Below are 21744 nucleotides of genomic sequence, written 5' to 3'. Positions count from 1 at the left end.
AGGATGAACCACGAGCTCGCGTGACTCTACGGCGAACCCTGTATCCAGAAGGTGGTGAAGGCTGGCCGGATACGCTGGGCAGAACATGTTGCGAGAATGCCAGACGACTGTCCGCAAAACAGGTGTTCGCTACAAGTCCTGTAGTAACGAGACGAGCAGGGGCGCAACGAGCGAGATGATTAGCCCAAGTGAAGTGTGATCTGGCGAATCTGGCGGGAAATTGAAGAACGGTTGCCATGGACCGAGTGAATTTGAGGAATAATGTTCGTTAAGTTATGTCGTGAGACGGAATACTATAAAAATAAAATAAAGTGGTACACCTTGGATAGTTTCTTTACTTCCTCTCTCTATACCTTTTAAGCCTCACCACACACATAAGTCCGGATTATGCTTTTACCGCGACCTAAGATCACGTGGTGTCATACGACCTCCCAAGACCTTCCATTAACTTGTTAAATTAGATTGACTATTTCCTTCTCTGGGCTTGTGATACAGCTCAGTTGGCAAGTCCGTTGTCTCCTGAGCCGATGTCCGCGAGTTCGAGCCCAAGAGTAAACATCGAACACAGTTGTACCGGATAAGTTTTTCAATAACAATCCGCCAACTGTAACGTTGATAAAGTCGCGAATGCCATAAAGATGGTAAAACGACTATAATCGAAACAAAAAAAAAATTCCTTCTCTCTCCGTTCGTCTTCTCTCCTGATTCGTATCAGCAGATTTCAAATGGGCTGCGAGATTTCCTCGATTATAGTACGCCTCGAATGTTCAAGGTTAGAAGTTGTCTACGCCTTGACATTAACCTGGGGCAGACAAAGATTGAAGTTTTGCCGATTCCTCTGTATCTGTAGATACCTCCGTACAGTATATTCCGAGCAATAAACTGAGTTGATAAGTTTAAACCGATTAAGGTATTGGCTATAGCACTCATGACCCGAAAGAAGCTACGTCAGGCAGAAGTATAGACCTTTTCATACTTCCGATTTACCCAGTCTGAAAGTCGTCACTTGAGCCTATGCGTCCACCTTGCATTGTTCGATGCCTACACTTGCTTTTGTTACTTATATTGACGCTACTGCCGATACTCTTTGGGCCATGGCAGTTCGGCATAATCCAGGCAGGAGAAGCCTATGCACAAGGGAGACTATGAAATTTTATCGTTACCATTGCACCTGTGATCCAAGATATGTGATGATGATGATGATGATGATGGCCCTCCACTTTCCCCCGTACATGGGATCTTGGGCTGGATTATCTTGTAAGATATTATGTACAGTCTCCTCATGTTTGGTCGATTTTTTAGTTTGCTGGTTTTCTGTGAATGTATTCCCATGTACGTCCATCATTGCCTTTTTATCTGCTTTTTATTTTGGTGCTATTAATTATCAACTTTTGAACAGGGACCATCTGAGAAAAGGGATATTTCAGGATATTCAACCTTTCCCACACACACATGAGTCCATTTCAGGGTTTTACCGCGCCCCAGATCGCGTTGCTTTTGATATTTGTCATGTGCGGCTCAGAGACGTTTGTTCAGTTGACTTCATCATCATCTGGTAATAAATTACTCACATTTAACACGTACTATAAACTAAAATTAACTTTTACAAACGCCAAACACTTAATCTTAAAACGATTTAAAACGAAACGTATTTATTTCATAGTGCATTGTTTAGATTCTGCAAGTTTTAAAGTACCGTAGTAGCAGAAGTCATGGCCATCTCGGTATGGGAGTTATTAAGCAAACACTAGCGGCACCATGTCCTCCATAGAAGAGTTTCGATTAGTTAGGGAGCTTTTGGAAAGATTTTGAAAACGGCCATTCAATTGTCCTAACTAAATACAAAACGTTAAACATTTACCTGGCATCGCGGATTGCTCAAAGGAGGACGCCTATTGACTAAAGGGTGTCCACGATGAAATTACCACACACAAAATTGATTCGTAAAATTCGAGTTTCCATCCGATTGCCATCAAATTTTCAGGGATGGATAAATAACTATTAAACTTCATTTTACCATTTTACTCGTATTTTCTTTACAGTCTATATGCAAATGCCCGCACCTTGGCCTCAACCCCGGCCATAAGATTCTGCACAACCTATGAATCAACTGTTTTTTGCATGTAAACTCATACTTTCTTCAGTTCATCGACTGTCTTCACTACCTTAGGTCGTTTAAGAAGGTGCTGTTTTATGATCGCCAGTACTTCTCGATGGGGCGGACCTCCGGAGTGTTGGGAGGGTTGAACAACACATCCTTGGAGTAGTGGCATGAGGACAAATCTCACCAGAAGATTGTTGGGACGTTGTAGGCCTTCAGGAGAGGAAGCAGCCGCTTCTAGAGGCACTTTTTCATGAATACTTGTCCGTTCATCGTGTCATGGGTCACAGAAGGAGCACTCCGCCTCCCGCACGTGCAGATGGCTTGCCGAACAAAGAATTTATTCGCAAATTTGGACATCTTCTGAGTGCGGACATGCTCCGGAACGCTGAACTTATCCTTGGCCGTGAAAAACAGGGGTGAAATTATGAATCCTATACGATTCGAGATACGAGTTTTAACTCGAATCGACTTAGAACCGGTATTACGTATTTCGTTCGAGTTCTAAATTTTAACATACTAGATTTTGAGTAAACTGAGTAGTAGATCATCTCGAAAAGTTCCATTCGAATCGAGCTCGTTCAAGATCGGTAATTCCAAAGTCGGTCGAATCGAACGAAACTCGATTGTTTCGAGTTCCATAATCCCGCCCCAGGTTGCCGGGGATCTGTTTGAAATCGGCCTTCATATATGTTTCATCGTCATGATGCAGCATTCAACTTTTATCAGCATGTTGAGGTACAATTTCCTGGAACGGGTTTTGGCAGACTTGTTCTGCTTCTCGTCGCGATTAGGGGCCTTTTGTACCTTGAACGTTCGCTTAGGTGCAGCTTCTTAGCCACATCTCGAACGGAGGCGTTCGGGTTTCGGTTGAAGGCCCCTACGCGGTTGTGATTTTTGGTGTTGTTCAGAATAATTTTTCCTTCACTTCTGGGCTTCCGACCGGTGGTCAATCATTCCTCGAACCGCTCAATCACTCGCGACACCGTGGAATTCACGATTCCCAACGTTTTAGCGATGGAACGATGCGAGAGGTCCTTGTTCTCGTGATGAATGCGCAAGATTTTATCACGCACGAGCTGTTCTTTCGACTCCATTTCTGCAAGTTTTGATTACAGGACTTGCAGGATGTAAACAACGCACTATGAACTAAATCTTCCCAAATTTTCATTAAATTCTACCCAACGGTTAAAAAGTAAGAGCAATTGCATAGTGTGGCAATTTCATCGTGGACACCCTTTAGCATTATAGTAACATTTGAAGAAGTTTACACTACCGATGGAATAATATTTTAAACTCCTTTTTTGAAAGCAGTTACACTGTTTAGAACTATTTCTGTAACCAGATATAAAACAAAGATTCATCAAAAGGTAAATTTCTCAAGAATAACAACTCCATATCTTGGCGGATTTTAAACCACATTTATTATATTTTTTTCATCATTAGTTTTTTTTTTCAATCTTATATAGACTTTTTCAACTTATCCGATTAAATTATAAATACAAACAATAAATTTTTGCCCTTCACTTCGTTCATATTTAGTTCCCCAATTAATTTCTTTTTATTTTTCCTCAGTGTGAACCAACAATTGAAAGGGAACCCTAATAACGAGGGATCAGTTTTCATGCATCTTTATAGTGTATTATGTGTTTCACCTATCCACTACTTAATATATTACGATTCAAATCTGCAATGTGTAATGTTCAATCAGTGGTTGTTACGGTTGCCATGAGAAAGATGGCATTTTGATTTCATGAAAGAAAAATATGCGTATTTTTCTGTCTTATTAACAAATTCGTTACAGTTACAAGACTCCGTGCTGTTACAATGCAAAATTCAAATTCAATAAAACTTAGAAACAGCACCAACGACTAGCTGGCGTCAAGAGAATTTGGAGTTTGAATTTTTGTAACTGTGCCTAAAAAAATTACAATTTTCCCATAAAGCGGGTAGAAGATCAATTTCGAACATCTTCAGCAACTATCGGATTCCTATTAAAAATTATCCAAATTTCGGGAAAAAGTTCAGTAATAAAATTCTTAACTTGCGTTGAAATCACACGCTTAAGCTGGAGAAAATATAAATGGGAAACTAACGTAAGCCAGTAACATACCTTGGAATTATATACTGCAGCTTGCGATAACAACAATTTGCGGGGGTGCGATTAAGCCTCGCGGGATCGAGGATGAAAGCTGCTAGAAGCAATACACGACAGAACGCCAACGCCATGCGGGTCAGTAGCGAAAAAATGGGATGCGTTCCGATGATTCCGCCCGGGAATATTTAGGCGGGTGTTATACGGCTTAATATCATCGACCGGGGTAACTGGGAAGGGGATGTCGTTGTGTATTGGAGATGTGTTGTTTGACCCGGCATTTAGCACCGTCAACCGACTGTCGGATCAACGGCCGGGGTAGATGAGATGTCCAGTTTCTCGCTGCCGCCACTTGCCAGCATCGTGGGATCTACTAGCGGGAGTTTTTCTTCCTGGATGGTCATTTTCTGGAATGGTAGAATGAATAACGATAAAAATTTGCTCTTACGTAAGTATTCCAGAAAGTGTTTAAAATAATGATTAGTGGTCTCAGATTATGAATGACATCCAAATGTTAAAATACTTAGGATCGACTGAAAAACGGATTTCCGATTAAGATGCTAGATGCTAGATGCTCATTCAATATTAAAAAATCGGATACATAAAAAATGCAATCAGAAATCAAATCAAATTTTCTGATTCTGATTTCTAATTCCAGTTCCTGATTCAAACTTGAAAGCAAGACTTCAGATAAAGATTGAGATTTAAATGCATATTTTAAATTAAAACTTAAAGATTCAAATTACAAAATCTTAAGATTCAGAATTCGGATTGCGACTTTGAATCCAGATTCAGATCCTACTACAGATGAAATATTTTATCGCCTAACTCACCTTAACCGAATCTCCAATCTTATCAACGGTTGAATCTTTGTCCCCGGTATCTTGGCCACCGTCGACGCCGGACGCAGCAACGGCCGTCGGAGCAGGCGAAGGGCTTTTCCTGGTGGGCGGCTGATACGGAGGTCGTTGCACAAACATGTTATCCAAGATGTGATCGATGTTGTCCGCGCTGCTGGTGGCATTGGAGGTGGCCGTGCCACTGCTTGTGCTACCGGGGGCATTGGTGGAGCCATCGTCCACCTCGTTTGACCCACCGGAACCGTTATCGGAGCGGTTGTTTTTCGATTTCCGTTCCGGTGGGGCCAGAATCGGTATAGCACTGGTAGGTCGCCGCTGAGAAGGAAGCGGTCGTGGCGTTTGGGTTTGCGATTGTGGTGCGTAGTAGGTGATTCCACCGCTAGATTGATAGAGAGCTGCTGTAGCTGCCGAAGGTGTAGGGTTGATGGGGACGGCAGGTGGTACTTGCTGCGGAACAACGGCATTGTAGTTCTGGAAACCGGTATATGGTGCTGCGGGGTATTGTGTAGTGGCTGCTGGATTGATTGAGGGGACGTAGTTTAGGATATTCGGAGGTGGTGCTGCTGCTGCAGGTTGTGGTGTGGCCTGCGGGGTGGGTGTGGTTTGCGGGATGTAGGTTGCAGGTGGCGGCGCTTGGATGTAGGGATGACTTGCTGTGCTAGGTTGAGTGTATTGTGAATACTGTGGAGTGGGTAGTTGTTGAGGAACAACGGGAACCGTGGGTTGTTGGGGAACTTGAACTGGTTGAGGCGCTGCTGGGGCCACATAATCTTGTGCAGCTGGTGTCGTAGCAGAGTAATAGGCTGCGGCAGCGTGCTGGTACTGGACCGGAGCTTGGCTTGGGGCTTGAGTTTTACTGGGAACAGTTGGTTGGTTTGCGGACTGAACGAGGTATTCGTTTGGCATGGTCAACGGTAGTGATGGTTGAGGGTAGCTTTGTTTAGGCTTTTGTTGTTGATGTTGAAGCTCCTGCTGTAGGAGAAGTTGTTGTTGCTGCTGTTGCTGTAGCAGTTGCTGTTGCTGTTGTTCGTGCAACGGAGATTGAACTACGACCATGTTGGGATTATCCAGCGTAGATCGTTGTCTGGAGCTGGAATATCGTTTCGCTGATCGGGAGTTGTTATCTGTGGGAAGCATTTGCTGCTGGGTGACGTTTCCGGCGACGTGGACATTATGCAAATGTGCAGCCGTCGGTGGAGGTTGTTGTTGGGTTAACTGTGGCGGCGGAACCTGAGTTTGGGGGCCCTGCGCTTGTGCAGTTGGTGGTCCCGTTTGTGTTGTTAACGGGTGCAGCTGTTGGTATTGAGCTTGTTGGAGTTGTTGTTGGTACTGCTGCTGTGGCATTTGGGCCAATTGTTGACCCGATGGCATCGTTTGTAACTGACTTGCTTGAGTTGAAACTATTTGCCTAGGAGAAATCTGAGATCGACTGCTCAGCGGAACACCTCCAGTGCTTGAAGCTAACACCTGTTGACGATCTTTACTGGTCCTTTGGACGGCTGGTGGAGGATACTTCGCAATGTCAGTTTGACCAATTTCGACAGACTGTATTGTTGCATTTGCCGGAGGATTGTAAGGGAACTTAGCATCCTTGGGCATCTTTGACTCACTGTAAGAATCATAGGGATCTTCATTGACGTACGTTGATGGCTGATGATGTTGTAGTTGTTGAGTTTGCATCTGCACTTGGATCTGTGACTGGGCTTGCAGTTGAGTTTGCTGCAAAGGAATCGTTGATGGCTGTTGCTGTTGTTGCTGAATCAATTGCTGCTGCGGAGGTTGATTAGCATAGTGATGCTGCGGTGGCGCCATCATTCGTTGATCCGGGACTTGTTGCACTCGATCCATACTGTTATTCATCTTATTACTGTTACTGCTGCCAGAAAGAGCTCCCGAACTATTACTATGAACAACCTGCGGACCACCACTGGCAGCGCTTATTGGCAAACCACTTTCAGCACCCTTGTTTCGTGTCTGGTTTTTGAACTGCAGCGATGTAATAACCTTGTAGTCATTTCCACGACGCTCCTTTTCTTTGCTTATCCGGTTGCCCATTTTGTTCTCCTTGTTATGATAGTTATTACTGCTATCGACCCGATCCGAACTATACCGACTTCCATCGTTTCTTGCCTCACGATAATTGTTTGAATCGTGCTGATCGTAGTCACGCTCACGATCCCAATTACGATCACGTTCCCGGTCCATTCTATCGTCGCCCCTCATTCGATCCATTCTTTGCGATTCGTACTGATCATCTCGGTCTCGATCCATGACACGATCCCGATGATCTCGTTCTCTATCCATTCGGCCATCACTGCGACCTCCGTTATTACTGATGCGATTGCGATCCCGCTGTCGACCACCAGTATTCGTCCTATCAATAGGTCCCTCCAATCGATCTCCACGTTCTCCACGTTCACCACGATCCGCACGATCTCCGGATCGCAGCGATTGTTTGCTGGATCGACGAGCTGAAGATTTCGACAAACTACTCCGTGATTTAGAAGTAGCAGTATTATTTGCGCCCAGCTCAGGAAACTCTTCCGATCTTGGTGGAGCCTTCCTCTGACGGTTGTGTTCAACATTGTTGGACTTAGTATAAGCTTCTCCGTCTTCCCAATTCCGGGTATATCGATTAGGACCTCGACTGAAAAATAAAAAGAACAAATTAGTTGTTTGAACAGTGTTCATCAAAGGTAGCGTTTTCTTACGCATAACGCCGTCTCCTGCGGGCACGCGGTGGGCCATCTTCGTTTCGAATGTCATATCCGTAGGCCGAAACCAGTTCGGCTCTCGATTTGGGAGCCTGCTCGTGTTCATCGAAACGATCGTGAGCCCAACGTGCAGCCGAAGCCTTCCATTGTTTCATGGTCCTAACGGCTGTTGTTTTGTCTACACTCTTCCGGTCTTCCCCGGTTCCCGATGCATCGTCACTTTTGACGGTTCCATCATCGACTTCCTTCACATCATCATCTTCGGCCGTGCGGTCGTCGTGCTCGTAGAAAGTTCCCTTCTTCGGGATGTACTGCGGATTGCTGCGATCTTCATCGTCGTCCACCTTCTTTTTTGCTTCCGCTTCCTGCTCCTGGCCGTCCCCACTCTGTCGCTCGTAATCCAACACTTCGATCACGTCATCATCTGAACCATCCTCCAGCTCCTCCTCGTCTTCTTCTTCATCTTCACCTTCGCTGCCCATTTCCTCCTCTTCACCGCTTTCACCACTGTCCTCTTCTTGATCGTCGTATTCCTCGCCATCCGAGGGTGAATCCGATGCTGTATCGTACTCTGATTCTACCGTCGCCAGCCCGCTCTGTTGTGATGTGTCCTCGCGAGCTGCATCATTTGCGTTCTACAAGGTGGAAATAAAAGAAAAAAAAAATTATGAAAAATTAAGACACGTTATCGATGATACGAGGGATGAACGAATTGAATGAACGAAAGAAAGTCCGAAAAAAAACTTCAATGCGTGGCCGTCGAATAAAGCCTATTTTGGATTTCATTCACGATCGCATTGACTTTTTTCCTTTCTCTCTTGTACAGGTAAAAAGTTTGACCGGCGTTCATTTATTCGTGTGCGATTTGATTGAAAAGTTTTAATTGATAACGATCAAAGCTATATAAACATCTGTCGGTACAGAAACATTCAAATAATTTTTTTGATAAATAAGTTGGTTAAGCAATAATTAAAAAGAAAATACAAAATTAGGCGTAAGTGTATTGTCAATTTAACGAGCGTATAATTTATATGGCAATTCATCCGAAGTTTTCCAGAAAATTCAATATTTGATATGGTAAATTGTTGCCTATCACAGTACGGTTAAGGAAAGAGGGTGGATTACCAAACAATTGATTACTTAACCCTAATCTGCACTTGAGTGTCAATATGATACTATTGAAAGTTTGACGGCTTGTAGCTTCATTCAGGCGCACCCAAATAAAATTTTTTTTCTGAAGTTCTCAATTAATTCATGAAATCTTTCAATTTGCTTCATTAGTATTTTTTATGGACGCACCCTGGAAGCCCAGAAAAAATGAAACCCTCTAATCAGACCTTGAGAGTCAATTTGAACTTCTCGATTGAAATCGCTATATCTCTCAACCGAATGGTGAAGAATGTATAGTTTTAGGAACCTCGAAACGTAACTCAAATATGTTTAAAAGGCAGTAAAAAATCTGAAAAACATTCTTCTGAAAAAAAAACTGTTGATCAGCTACGAAATGCTAAAAAAAACACTTAGCGTTTCGTTTATACTGCTTAGCAAGTATAAACCATTTTGGTCCTTCGAACCGGATCCCTATCTGGGTGAGAAAGGTGAAAAATATAGGGGCGAATGGAGGCCAATCCCAATGAATGTTCTAAAACTAAATTCTTTACGAATCGGTTGAGAAATAAAAGAGATAAAGCGGTTTAGTCAAGAGTGTCAAACATACGGTTCAAATTTCTGGGACGGATGAGACTTTAAATTTCACTCTTGATAAAAATAATTTAAGCATATTCATCCTACTGAAATAGTGCAACCTTCAAACAGCCTTTCTTCAGTTTACAAACCTCGATCGAAGGTGCATTTGAATAAATCCAAAGTGCCAAAGGCGCAACCAGAGGCTTTCACACGCACGCATCAAAATCCGTAACAACGTATCGATGAAAGTGAAGCGTACGGATGAACATTTCTTGCACCTTGGAAACATCGAAACAACTGAAAAAACGCAAACCATCGGAATCAAATAAACCAATTAAAAACAAACTAGGTACACCAAACCATACGGCTAGGCAGAGGCGCAAATCATTCAGGCGCATCTAATAGATCACCTCTCTTGGGTCCGGCCTGATTCAATCCGGCCCGGCTTCGAAACACACGAAATAAAACAAGAGATCTCCGGAGGAATACCCTAAACTAAAACTTACTAAAACACTAGACACTTTTTGCGGCACAGCAAGGCTGAAAATTCATAAAAATCGACCCATAATTGATTCGATGTAACCAACCCTGGCAAACCCCCTAGCCGGTGCAATGAATTATTGGTGTAGATTTGAGTTGTTGGAGCCCCAAAGAAGAAACATCAATCAGCAGCAGCTTTTCCTTTCCATCATCATCTCTCTGCTGTTGCTAACTCCCAAAGCCAATTAACCGTGTTGACGGTATTGATTGTTGGCGGTGTTGCATTTTGGGCAAATTATTGTTTCCCCCGAAATTTGAAAGCACTGCTTGTTTTTCCTATTCGCGTTTCGTACCCAGACTTTTACAACCAAACTGAACCGAAAAGACGCGAATAACGCGTGTGGTGTGCGCGCTAATGCAATATGGGCGGCGGTGGTGCTGCACGTTGTCAAACTCAAGCAAGAGAGTTCAATGATCGCAACCTATACGATATGTCTGGTGGTTGTAAACATTGTTTGTTGTAGGTAGCTCCATTGCATTGGTTCCATTAGCTAGCGTATAAGACATTACGTCCAGTATTTACATCAGCCTTTCGATTGGAGCCTGTTCTCGGTTGAATCGATTTCAACCGATTCGGAAGTCGAACGAATGATCTTCGAAGCCCACCCCCCTCTGGGTTGCATTAGAAATGAGCGGATATTGCAAAAAGAGTTGGATTAGTAAAAGAGAGAAGTTGATTAAATAAGACACAAACACAGCAATGTTATGAAATTTTTTGTTCAAATATTCAAGTGAGATCTGGTCTCTAGATCTTCTTCAAACTCAAACTCCCACAACTTGATTATCGAACTACTCACTGTTCCGTTGATTTTGTTTTCCAAAATGTTTGGTACCTACTTCAGGAAATCTTCCCCTGATGACCTAAACGTATCAAATCTGAAGTTGATACAAGAACATATCCTACTTCAAATATTCATTATACAAATACATATGTGGTCAAGCAAAACTTACGTACCGGTAAAAACTATGTGATTACATTGATTTCAGCTTTTGTTGAGCTTATCCGCGAACTGATCTCTCGTATCAGCCCGATAATTCTCAGTCCACTGCAGCACCATCTTGTGCTAACTGCTTGGCAAGTATAAACCATTTTGGTCCTTCGAACCGGATCCCTAGTTGGGTAAGAAAGGTGAAAAATATAAGGACGAATAGAGGCCAATCCCGATGAATGTTTTGACGTTTAATGTTGGACGGAAAGATCCGAGGTGGCCACAGCCGCTCTAGTCCCGTTTTAGGTTATCCGTGTTTACATGTTTACCCAAACTAGGAAGGAAACCATGAGGAAACGACGTTTTTCAGCTTGGAATCAGTCCTTTAGAGACTTGGCCATAGTTTCTCCAACATCATCCAAAGGTTATCTGTATTCGAGTCAACCCTGAGTCGTCTGACATCTAGCCCTACCGTGTCTCCTCGTCAAATTCTCGATCTTTTGAAGTTTAGTAAGGTTAAGAGAATGGCATCGAAGAACCTGCGCAACATTCCGCTGTGACCATAGTCTCCGTAACAGCAAAAAGTCCAGTGCAGGTTGGGTGCTACTTGCTGTGAAGTCGAATCTCCCAGCGCAGCTCATCGATAATTATTCCTGGAGCGTTCTGGAACTTTTATGGATTCGCATTGATCTTGTAGACCGAAAATTGTACGTATGTGTACAGTACCTGCCACCCGATCGCTCAAGAGATGTTGCCCTCGCTGAGTCGGTTTCTCGCTGCATCTTCGAAGTTAGTTTCTTCTGCGCTCCAAAGCTCCACTTGTCATTGACGATTGCAATATGCCCGGTTTGAAGAGGTGCTCTTACCATGGCAGCTTTCTGTACCCGGATCCAGCCCGCTCTACTTTTTTGGCGCCTTCAAACATCATATTGGACTCACTGAGTGCAGCGACCAGATTAACGGCGTGGTGAACGAATACGGTCGTACGCTGGACCTCTGCTTTGCCAATGATGGATCTCGTTTACCGATCATCGAATTCGCTCCTGCACCGCTATTTAAAGTGGTCCCACATCACCCTGCTCTATTGGCATCACTTGAAGTAACTAGGCTGAACGCTACAGTAGAAAAACCAGCGACCTTCTACTTTTTTTCCTTTTTTATAGGAATTTAACCTATTAAGGTCATTCTTCCTCAGGCGACCTTCGATCTCGACTTTAAGAACGCTAACTTCGACGACATCTCTCACATTCTGGCCACTATCGACTGGGTATCTGAGCTTGATCTATCAAATCCCAACGCTGCCGCTGATACCTTCCCACACATTCTAAATTAGGTCATCGCTCGCCACGTTCCAAAACGCTCTAGCGGCGGGTATAGGCGAATCCCCTAGATCACGACTGAACTGCGACAGCTGAAGACGACAAAAAGGTGTGCTCTTCAAAACTACAAGAAGCAAAAATCATCCTACACTAAGGATATATATCGTAAACTTAACTCCGTTTATAAAAAAAAAAGCCAGTGAACGTTGTTACTATAACTACCTACGTCGCGTACAACGTAACCTCAAGTCTTGCCCAAAATCGTTTTGGAAACACGTAAATAGTCAGCGGAAAGAACCTGGTATACCTTCAAACGTGTTTCTGGACGGCATTACGGCGAACTCTGATCGTGGAATCTGCGATCTCTTCGCCCAAAAATTTTCCAGTATCTTCACTTCTGTTTCAACATCCCCAGAACATTTAGCTAGCGCTGTTAGGAACGTTTCCCCATTAGGCTTTTCATCGTGGTATTGAAATCGAGAAAGCAGTCATCTCTAAAGCAGCAGGGAAGCTCGAGAATTCCTTTTCTACGGGCCCGGACGGGATACCAGCTGGTTTTCTAAAAAGTTTCATGCCTGTTTCGCTGATCCCTATTCGGCTCATTTTTCACCTTCCCTCTACTATGGAAGGAAGCTTACATGTGTCCGGTACATAAAAAAGGAGATAGGAGAGATGTTAACAATTATCGTGGAATCTCTGCCTTATATTCGATTGCCAAACTATTTAAATTGATGTTGTTGGATCCTTTTTTCACGTCCTGCAAAAATAACATCTCCAATGATCAACACGGATTCATGCCCAAACGCTCTACGACAAGTAACTTGCTAACGTTCACTTCTTTTGTGCATGAAAGTTTTGCTGCCAAATCTCAAACCGATGCAATCTATACCGATCTGTCCGCTGCATTCGACAAGCTGAACCATGAGATTGCCATCAGAAAACTCGATCGCTTAGGATTCTGAGGTACTCTACTCGGCTGGTTTCGCAGTTACTTAATTGGTCGTAAATTGATTTTACAGGCAGTTCGCTGCCACCTCCGGTGTGCCCCAAGGTAGCCATCTAGGACCGATTATTTTCCTAATTTATTTCAACGACGTGTTGTCACTCCTCGACGTCCCCAAGCTATGCTATGCTGATGCCTAAAACTATTTTACACCATAAACGATCACGACGACATAAATTTTCTGCAATGTCAATTCAACCTCTTCGCTGATTGGTGCGACATTAGCTGCCTGCCATTAAACCGTAGCAAATGTGCAGTCATCAGCTTTTCACGTGAGCGGTAGCCTTTAATTGCGGAGTACTTCCTTGGAGAACCACGTGAACGATCTTGGCGTAATCTTAGATCAGCGCCTGTAATTCAAGGCACAAACCAACTACGTGATTGACAAAGCATCCAGAAGTCTCGGGTTCATTTTTAGAGGGGCGAAGGACTTCAAGGACGTGTATTGTTTGAAAAGCTTATACTGCAGCATTGTTCGTTCCATTCTTGAATACGCATCAGCTGTCTGGTGTCCCTACTACCAGAACGCTGTCGATCGGCTCGAGGCCATTCAGCGGCGATTCTTGCGATATGCCCTTAGACACCTAAACTGGCAAGACCCTTTTCGCTTGCCTAGCTACGAAAATCGATGCCGCCTCATAGATATCGATACCCTTCAAGTCCGCAGAGAAGCAACACGTGCCTCATTCGTCGGCGACCTCCTGACATCGCGAATTGACTGTCCCACGCTACTGGAGGCTATTCCGCTTAATGTACGACCCCGTAGACTTAGAAATAAGGATCTCCCATTGTACATTCCCATTCGAATGAACAATTACGGAGCTAACAGCGCCCTCATCGATACAATGAGATCGTTCAACCGTTTTTCTTAGCATTTTGACTTTGACGTTTCGAGGGATGTTTTCCGAAGAAAAGTGATGAGGGCCTTGAGAACCCCTTAAATAGTTAGACTTAAATGTTTTGTTTTTAACTTTCTGGGACGCTGCCGATAAAAACCGGAATTTCACTGAACAGTCAATTAATGATCAGCTTTCTTCGCTTCCCGGAATATTCGCTTGTATCAGATAGCTGTCAGCTCAGACGTCAAAGAAATGTCCCATCAGTTACAAATCATACCTGAGGATATGCATTCTCAAAGATTCTTATGGTGTACAGATCCCGTGCAAGAGCCAGATATTTACCGGATGGACGTGGCGACTGCGTCCGACCCCACGGTTTGAAGTTACAAAGATAAGACAATACCTTCTGCGTAGCGGATGCCGTGGGTGCGCCGCGTTCGTGCGTAGGATGCTCCACCTTCGGAGAGTATCCGAGTAGAGCGGTTCTCAACGACAGAAGCTGCGGGGATAAGACTTGAAAGGGTTATTCCACGTTCGGGGAATACCCACGGGTAGAGTGGCTCTCGACGCCGGGTGAGCTATTCGAGTCGGAGTAGGATGACGTCTTCGTCGGGAATCATCCGAGTCGTTGCGTTAAGTCCCGCGCGTGTGCCGTGACAGGCGCGAGTCTAGGATAAGCTGCTCTCGATCTGGCACACGACGGGCAAGGTGGCAAACTTCGAACCCTGAAGATAAGGGGTCGGGCTTCGAGTCGTTAGAGGAGAGGTCAGGCCTCAAACTTTCAGGCGGAGAGGTTTGTGTGGTCAACCCCGAGTCTTTATGATAAGAGGTCGGGTCCCGAGTCGTAAGAGGAGGGATCAGGCCCCCTTACCAACAAGAGGAGGGGTAAAAGTGGTCACCTCGAGTCATTACGAGGAAAGGTCAGATTTCAAGTCATTAGAGGAGAGATCGGGCCTTGAATCGTGCAGAGGAGAGGTAAACCTCGAGTCGATGCGAGGAGGGGTCGGATCTCAAGTCGTTAGAGGAGAGATCAGGCCTCAAGTCGCGAAGAGGAGAGGTTTGTGTGGGAAACTCGAGTCATTGCGAGGAGATGTCGGTTCTCAAGTCGTTAGAGGAGAGTTCAGGCGTCGAGTCGTAAGGATGAGAGGTTTTGCTGAAAGTGGTCTCGTTAATGAGTATTGCCTTGGAGCGCATTAGCGCGAATAGACCTCCTACTATTGAAGCATAGTGTACTAAACAGTTCGAGGTGGGAACCAGGTCTGCGGCCCCAGGTGGAGTTTATGGAGTAGGGGGTATACACGGAGTATATCATGAGTCTTCCCATTGTACCCATGGACCCAGAGTAGCAAACTGGGGGGACGCGGCGGCTCGCCGTGCCTTGGAATACAATCCGTAAACCGGGATTTACCACCTGTGGTTACCAACTAAAAAAAAAAGGCAGAGTGAAGCGCTCTGCGACGTAGTTCCACCTCCCCGTGGTGCAGAGTGGAAACGTGTCTGCAAGTCCGGTGTATTGCAGATGTACGGCCGAGAGAACTACACCAAACCCACTAGAGGCTGTCGACGGGTCTGCCAAACCCGCGTGGAAGAAGTGGTGCACCCGGGTACTTAGATACCAGTACTTGGGTGTGTACGTGATGGTCCAACATGCTTTCCGGGGGTCATGACCCTGATATGCGGACGTGACGTGAAGAGCGATCGCCAACTCGTTTTGCGCTTCGGTGGGTATAGACCCGACTCGCAAAACGAGTAGATGCGCAAAGTGGTGACCAATGGTGGGCCGATCACTTGGGACGTGTTTTACACGTCAGTGTCTGAGAGGCACGGTTTGCCGGAGGTGTCAGGGTTCGACACGCGTTTCGGGAATTGTTGCACCTCCGGGTGAGTAAAGCGCCCGACTTGAAGATCGAGTAGTTGCGCTGAGTGGTGACTTAAGTCAACACTATTTGTGAGTTCGGAGGAGTCTGAGTCCTACACGTGGCTTAGGGGGCTTACCCTCCCTACCGCGTGTTTGAACAGAGAAAGTGTCGTCGACAACTCGCTTTGTGTTTCCGGACTTCCTGGACTGGATTCACAAAGTTAGTAGTTGCGCTGCGTAGGGACCTTAGAGGAGGGGTTGCGCATCAAGTTGTGTTAGAATGAGGGATTGCTGACAGAGGATTCGGAAACGAGTATTGCCTTGGAGCGCACTAGCGCGAATTGACCTCCCACTATTGAAGCACAGTGTGTCAAACAGTTCGAGGTGGGAACAAAGGTCAGTGGCCCCAGGTGGACTTTATGGCGTAGGGGGTACAGTGCTCCTTAGCATTGTATCATGAGTCGTCCAATTGTACCCATGGACCCAGAGTAGCAAACTGGGGGGACGCGGTGGATCGCCGTGCCTTGGAATGCAATCCGTAAAATGGATTTGCCACCTGGGTTAACAACTAATAAAAAAAAGGCAGAGTGAAGCGATCTGCGACGTAGTTCCACCTCCCCGTGGTCCAGGGCGCAAACGTGTCTGCAAATCCGGCGATTGCAAATGTACTGCTAAGAGAACTGTCACGAAAGCCACTAGAGGCCGTCGACGGATCTGCTAAATCCACGCGGAGGAAGTGGTACACCCGGGTATTTAGGTTCTAGGATTGGTCAATCTTTAGAAGATCGATCTTTCCAAGTCAGATTTTCTATTTTTTGGATCGATTCTTAGCATGGAAAAAAATCGATTATATCGGTTTATTTTCGATTCGATCTTTTGGATTCTTTTTTTTTCTCGCTAAAACGACATATTTGGATTCAATCTAGGTTACCGATTTAATGTCAAACAGTGTCATCTGCTGAGCATCTAGTCTAAGCTTGCCAGATTATTGCCCAAATATTTCTTATACCAAATTTGGAAATTATTCGCTCTGGCCCGATTGCGCAGATTTCTTTGAAAAAGCTCGATTTTTCCCGGATCTATTCACCTTATGCAAAATCAAACAAAAATTCAACTTTCATTCTTGCGCCCAAGAAACGAAATTTTAAGTACGATCCAAAATATCTGCTGATGGTTTTCGATAAAAAAAATGTTTCAAATTTTTTATTAAAAAATATCTGGGATTTACACAAATTTGCCCGGATATGTCCCCGGATTTTGGGTTGTCAATTTTGCATTTACATGCCAGGATTTTGCCAGGTTTTCAGATGAAATAGCCCGGTCCGAATACGCGCGGATAAAATTCGGGCAACCCTAATCAATTCGATATTGGAGTTTGATTGGCTTTTGTGGAGTTTTTGTATACAGATTTCGATACATCGTGAGAACTTAAATTGAAACGTTAATAAAAGTAACTCTCCTTTGCGAACACTGGAGAAAAGATCGATACTCCAGCTCCAATTTTTTAGGTGGGTCGCTCCTACGACTTTTAAACTGAATCGATCTTGGAGATTGATCTTTTCCCGAAGATCGAACAATCCTAGTGTGAAGAACAAAAATGCCTATACTTAACCGTTTCTTGATGTTGCAAATTTGCAACAATTAATATTCGGAGTAAATATCCAAATATGTGAAAAAAATAATTTTTATTATTTTTCCCTTTATGTTCTCGTTATTGCACACTATTGAGATTTTTTTCGAGAAAAAAATAAAAAATCATGAAATAAAAGGTTAAATTTCTCTAAATCCGATTTTGGAATGTGGGGAAAATGTTGTTCCAGGGTTTGTAAGGTATTAACTCTTATGAAAATCTTGTATTAGAAAGCTTTTGGGAGAAACTTAATTTTAGAGAATGCGTGTCTTGTCGAAAGATTAAATGACAGCAAGATTTCACCTAGGAACTATTATAGTTAACTTTCGAATTAAAACACAAACAAGTATACTTTGTTCTGAACTTATACGAAATTTTCATTAAGGTGGTTGTCTCTATGTTGATAGTTCTACGCAAGAATGTCACACCAGAGAAAATTCTATGAAAAATGCAAATTTGATCAAAAAATTGTCTTAAGATGAGTTCAAACTGTTGAATTTAATGCCATTCACTGAAAAGAACACTAAATTTTAGTGACTAAAATAGAGGGCAGAGGAGGAGCGAGAAGCCTTGAGTGATTTATTCAGAGAAATTTTCACTAAACACTTTCCGGTAAGCACTACTTATAGGATCCATACTCAACTATACATTTTTATAAACAAAGAGGAACGTATTTCTCAAATTACGGTTTAGCATGAGTTTTTGGGAAAAAAATAAACTACGCAAGCTTTCAAAATGATAGAAAAATTGTAGCCGTGTGACAGTTTTTCGTAGAACTAGCATCGGCATGCATTCTGATTCTACGCAAAAGTGTCACACGGAGCTATTTTGGTTCTAATTTGCTGTTTTTTTTGTAGGAAATTTAATTTTTTTGGCAGAAAACATTGTAAAATGATTAACTTGAACTGTTCACTACGAAAAAACTGTCGGTGAATTTTTAATTTGAGAGAAATATTGGAAATATAGCTGATATTTCAATCGGGTTTTTCTCGTTTGCACGTTTTTCCACATGGGACAATCTTGCTTAGAACGGCAGTATAGAACATTACAAAAATTTTGATAATAAAGGTTTTAATTCAATTATACACTGTTCCGAAGACTGCAAGAAATTTTGAATTCTGAGAAAAAAGTTATGGAGGTGTTTTTGGCCTTGGAATTTTGATGAAATTTTATAAGATTTGAATGATTTGAATTCAGAACGCCAAAGTTTTGTGTTTTGCTGTCATCAAAAAAGTTACTGGAAAAGTTAAAATCTTTAATCATCAAGGTTAAAAATTATCTCCAGTGAATCAAGAAATTATTTCTAGGAGTTTATCAAATTTCTGAAAAAAAATTAAATTAAATCTCTGAAGCATAAACTATCTATAGATAACTATAGCTTATAAGCTAAACTCGAAACGATTCAAATCAGGAATAATCAACAGGTTATTTATTTATTTTTTTTTTTTTTGGTTACTAGTTATAACTCTTTATATTTTCTAAGAATTGACGTAGAGAATATCTCTACGATTTGGATTCTGAACGTTAAATTCCTTTAAGTAAGATTTTGTAATGTGGGAAAAATGTTGTTGCAGGATTTATATTAAAAGTGTGACGTAGTGCCTTAGAGATAAGAATGTTCCTGATTTACAATCAGGCACCAAATTTGAAGGTTTCCTGGATAACAGCTAGAAATTTCAAACCTAGCATCTTTATGATTTAAGTGTTAGATTTCTTCATATCTCTTCTAATTTCTAGCGTACTATAAAAATCTCATAACCAATTAAACTAAATTATTGGCCTACCTTAACCATATCAACCAAATTGTCGCTAAAAAACTCAATCAAAGTCATGTAGATATTGAACTGTTAAAAAATATATGCTAATTACACATTAAACACTGCCAATCTTGCTTTGCTGTTGTCACCAGTTTGAACTAAATTAAGCTCTTGCTCGGCTTTTGTTTAAGTACTTTCAAACTTTATTTAGTTCTACCGGAGCAACATCAGGTGAAATTATTAACAGTGGTTTTTAGGAAAAATAAATTCACACAGGTAAAATAATAGAAAAAAAAAAAGAATTTCCTTGACCTGATCATAGGTTTATGCAGAACAAACTTCGTGTGTACAAATAATTGAAAATACAATTACAAATCGATTTGAATTAGTTCATATCGAATATTACGTATGGATCAATATTTTGAGCATAAAATTCTGTAAAGTTATACATTATAGATCGTTATCTAAAATATTATCACAAACTATTGAATGACAAGAAGTTCATTAGAAAAAAAAGTACAGCTAGAGCGATTAGCGCAATCCGATTTGGTGTTGAGACACCTAATAGTTTATAATAGATTGACTAATTTTCTCAACGTTGAATATTTTATAAGCTTAATTTAATGTACGATTCTGCCTTCAATGGTCGGCGAACTCCAGATCATCCAAAGCTCCTTCGTTAAGATAGCCCGAATGCCCAAACAGCCAAAGGTCAAGCTTGTTTATGTTTGCTTTCTGTATTCTTGATCATTAATTCAAGATAAGATTTTCTTCTTGTTTTGGAGAATCATTGTGCAACCAAATTCTCTTAATTTAAGCAATAAAATTCTTGAATTGGGAATGCCTACGTTAGAAAAAAAAAAGGAAATAAACCCTTACCTCCACGGAGTTATCGGTGAAATCGTCCGACTCGGATAGCTTCTGCGTTGGTTTCTCCTGTGTGGCAATGACAGGACCAGGTTCCGCCGCAGGTTTTTCTTCCACGACTGCAGCCATACCAGCGGCAACTGTTTCCTCCAGCTCTGGGCCTTTGCGTTTGACCACTACCCAAATAAAAAACTGATACCCAATATCTTCCGGAACAGCTCTACCCTCCTGTGCGCCTCACTTTCACAAGCACCCGCACCAAAACCTACTATAATTTCACTATTCCCTAGACTTCCTCTCGGGAAAGCATCCACACGACCAGCGAGTGACAGCTCTTCCTCCACCCGTAAATAACCTCCGGAACGTCCAACTTTTTTGGAACACGAACGTCGAAACTATCACCTCCTAACTTTTGCGGCGTGGCGATTGCAGAGCACCAGAGCAAAAAAAAAAAGATTTTCACTATTAAATCAAGCTGCTACAATTTCGCGTTTCTGGGGAGCGATCGGCCAATCGAGCAGCACTCATCCGCGATGACACCCGTCCGCTGACAGAATTGCCAAGGTGGGTAATAAAAGTAACTAAATCCGAATCGATGGCAGGCTAACTCGTTCGACGGATAGGTACCACCAAATCGAAAAACTTTCGACAATCTTTTCTCCAACTTACTTGCGCTTATTACCGATGCGTTTCAAGTCGCTTTTCTTCAGAAAAATTGATGGAGAGAAACGAATTGCAATCGCCCCGAGAAAAAACTTCGCACCGAATACGATCGACACACTGGTAAGACAAAGACGGGAACTAAGAGGATGCGGGAGAAAAGCAAGAGAGAAGAGTGCGAAATGACATTCGAATTTGACATCCGCAAACAGGAATGGAATAAGCCTGTTAATTTCACTTTATCATGGCATGGCAAACGCTTGACAAACGCTTCACACTGAACAAAATCAGCACCTAAACTTGAAAAGTTGGCATCGATGCCATGCCGATGCCGATGAATAGCACCTTGGAATAAGGGTGATTTGTCCAACATTTCATGAAGGCACATCGAACGGAGCGTTCAAATTTTTAAAAATTTAATACAATATAAAACTAGAATTTCTTAGAAATTTATAAATGGATTGTTTGAATACATTTCATGAAAAAAAAATGAAATTCAATGATGATGATATTATAAGCAAACACTTACAGAGCTAAAGTTTATTCCATTTGGTTTTTTTTAAATAAATTGTAAAAAGTAACCAATAATTTAAATTTTATTTGATCATTCGATAGTTACCGTAAATAATATTTTCAACTATAAAATAGAGATTTCAAGAATACCTTTGTGAAAGTAGAACCTACTAAAACTCCCCGCCAAGGGCTAAAGAACCCAATAGCACACTTTTAATCTTGAAAATTAAAAAAAAAACTTTACAATACGGAATTCACTGAACGCTATACACCAGGTCCAAGATGCATATCAATTTCAGTTATTCTCTCTACACCATAACCTAAACAATCAACAACGCAAACTTCCACAACAACAGCACAAATAGCCTGCAAA

The 21744-nt window shown here is 42.5% G+C and overlaps 1 protein-coding gene across 1 annotated transcript; it reads right to left on the bottom strand.

Annotated features, from left to right (window-relative positions):
• Positions 1 to 3515: 3515 nt before the first annotated feature.
• Positions 3516 to 20974, bottom strand: LOC129747068 (uncharacterized). The gene is made up of 4 exons (XM_055741085.1): positions 20211 to 20974; positions 7768 to 8405; positions 5030 to 7703; positions 3516 to 4603 (listed from the first exon to the last, which is right to left on the bottom strand). Exons 1-4 carry the CDS (start codon positions 20325 to 20327, stop codon positions 4487 to 4489), a joined length of 3546 nt encoding a protein of 1181 aa, XP_055597060.1. The 5' UTR covers positions 20328 to 20974; the 3' UTR covers positions 3516 to 4486.
• Between the last annotated feature and the right edge of the window lie 770 nt (positions 20975 to 21744).

The sequence above is a fragment of the Uranotaenia lowii genome, chromosome 2 (assembly GCF_029784155.1).
Source record: "Uranotaenia lowii strain MFRU-FL chromosome 2, ASM2978415v1, whole genome shotgun sequence".
Classification (NCBI taxonomy): domain Eukaryota; kingdom Metazoa; phylum Arthropoda; class Insecta; order Diptera; family Culicidae; genus Uranotaenia; species Uranotaenia lowii.
Note: the sequence above shows the minus strand (reverse complement) of the source record. Positions and strands in the feature narration are given on the sequence as shown.

What these genes read in the sequence shown, in the direction of transcription:
- LOC129747068 (XM_055741085.1), bottom strand. Translation starts at nt 20,327, where the DNA reads ATGGCTGCAGTCGTGGAAGAAAAACCTGCGGCGGAACCTGGTCCTGTC. An exon ending in CGCAGGAGACGGCGTTATGC is followed by an intron (nt 7,704 to 7,767) that starts GTAAGAAAACGC and finishes TTTATTTTTCAG; the next exon opens with TCGAGGTCCTAATCGATATA. An exon ending in AGATTGGAGATTCGGTTAAG is followed by an intron (nt 4,604 to 5,029) that starts GTGAGTTAGGCG and finishes CTACCATTCCAG; the next exon opens with AAAATGACCATCCAGGAAGA.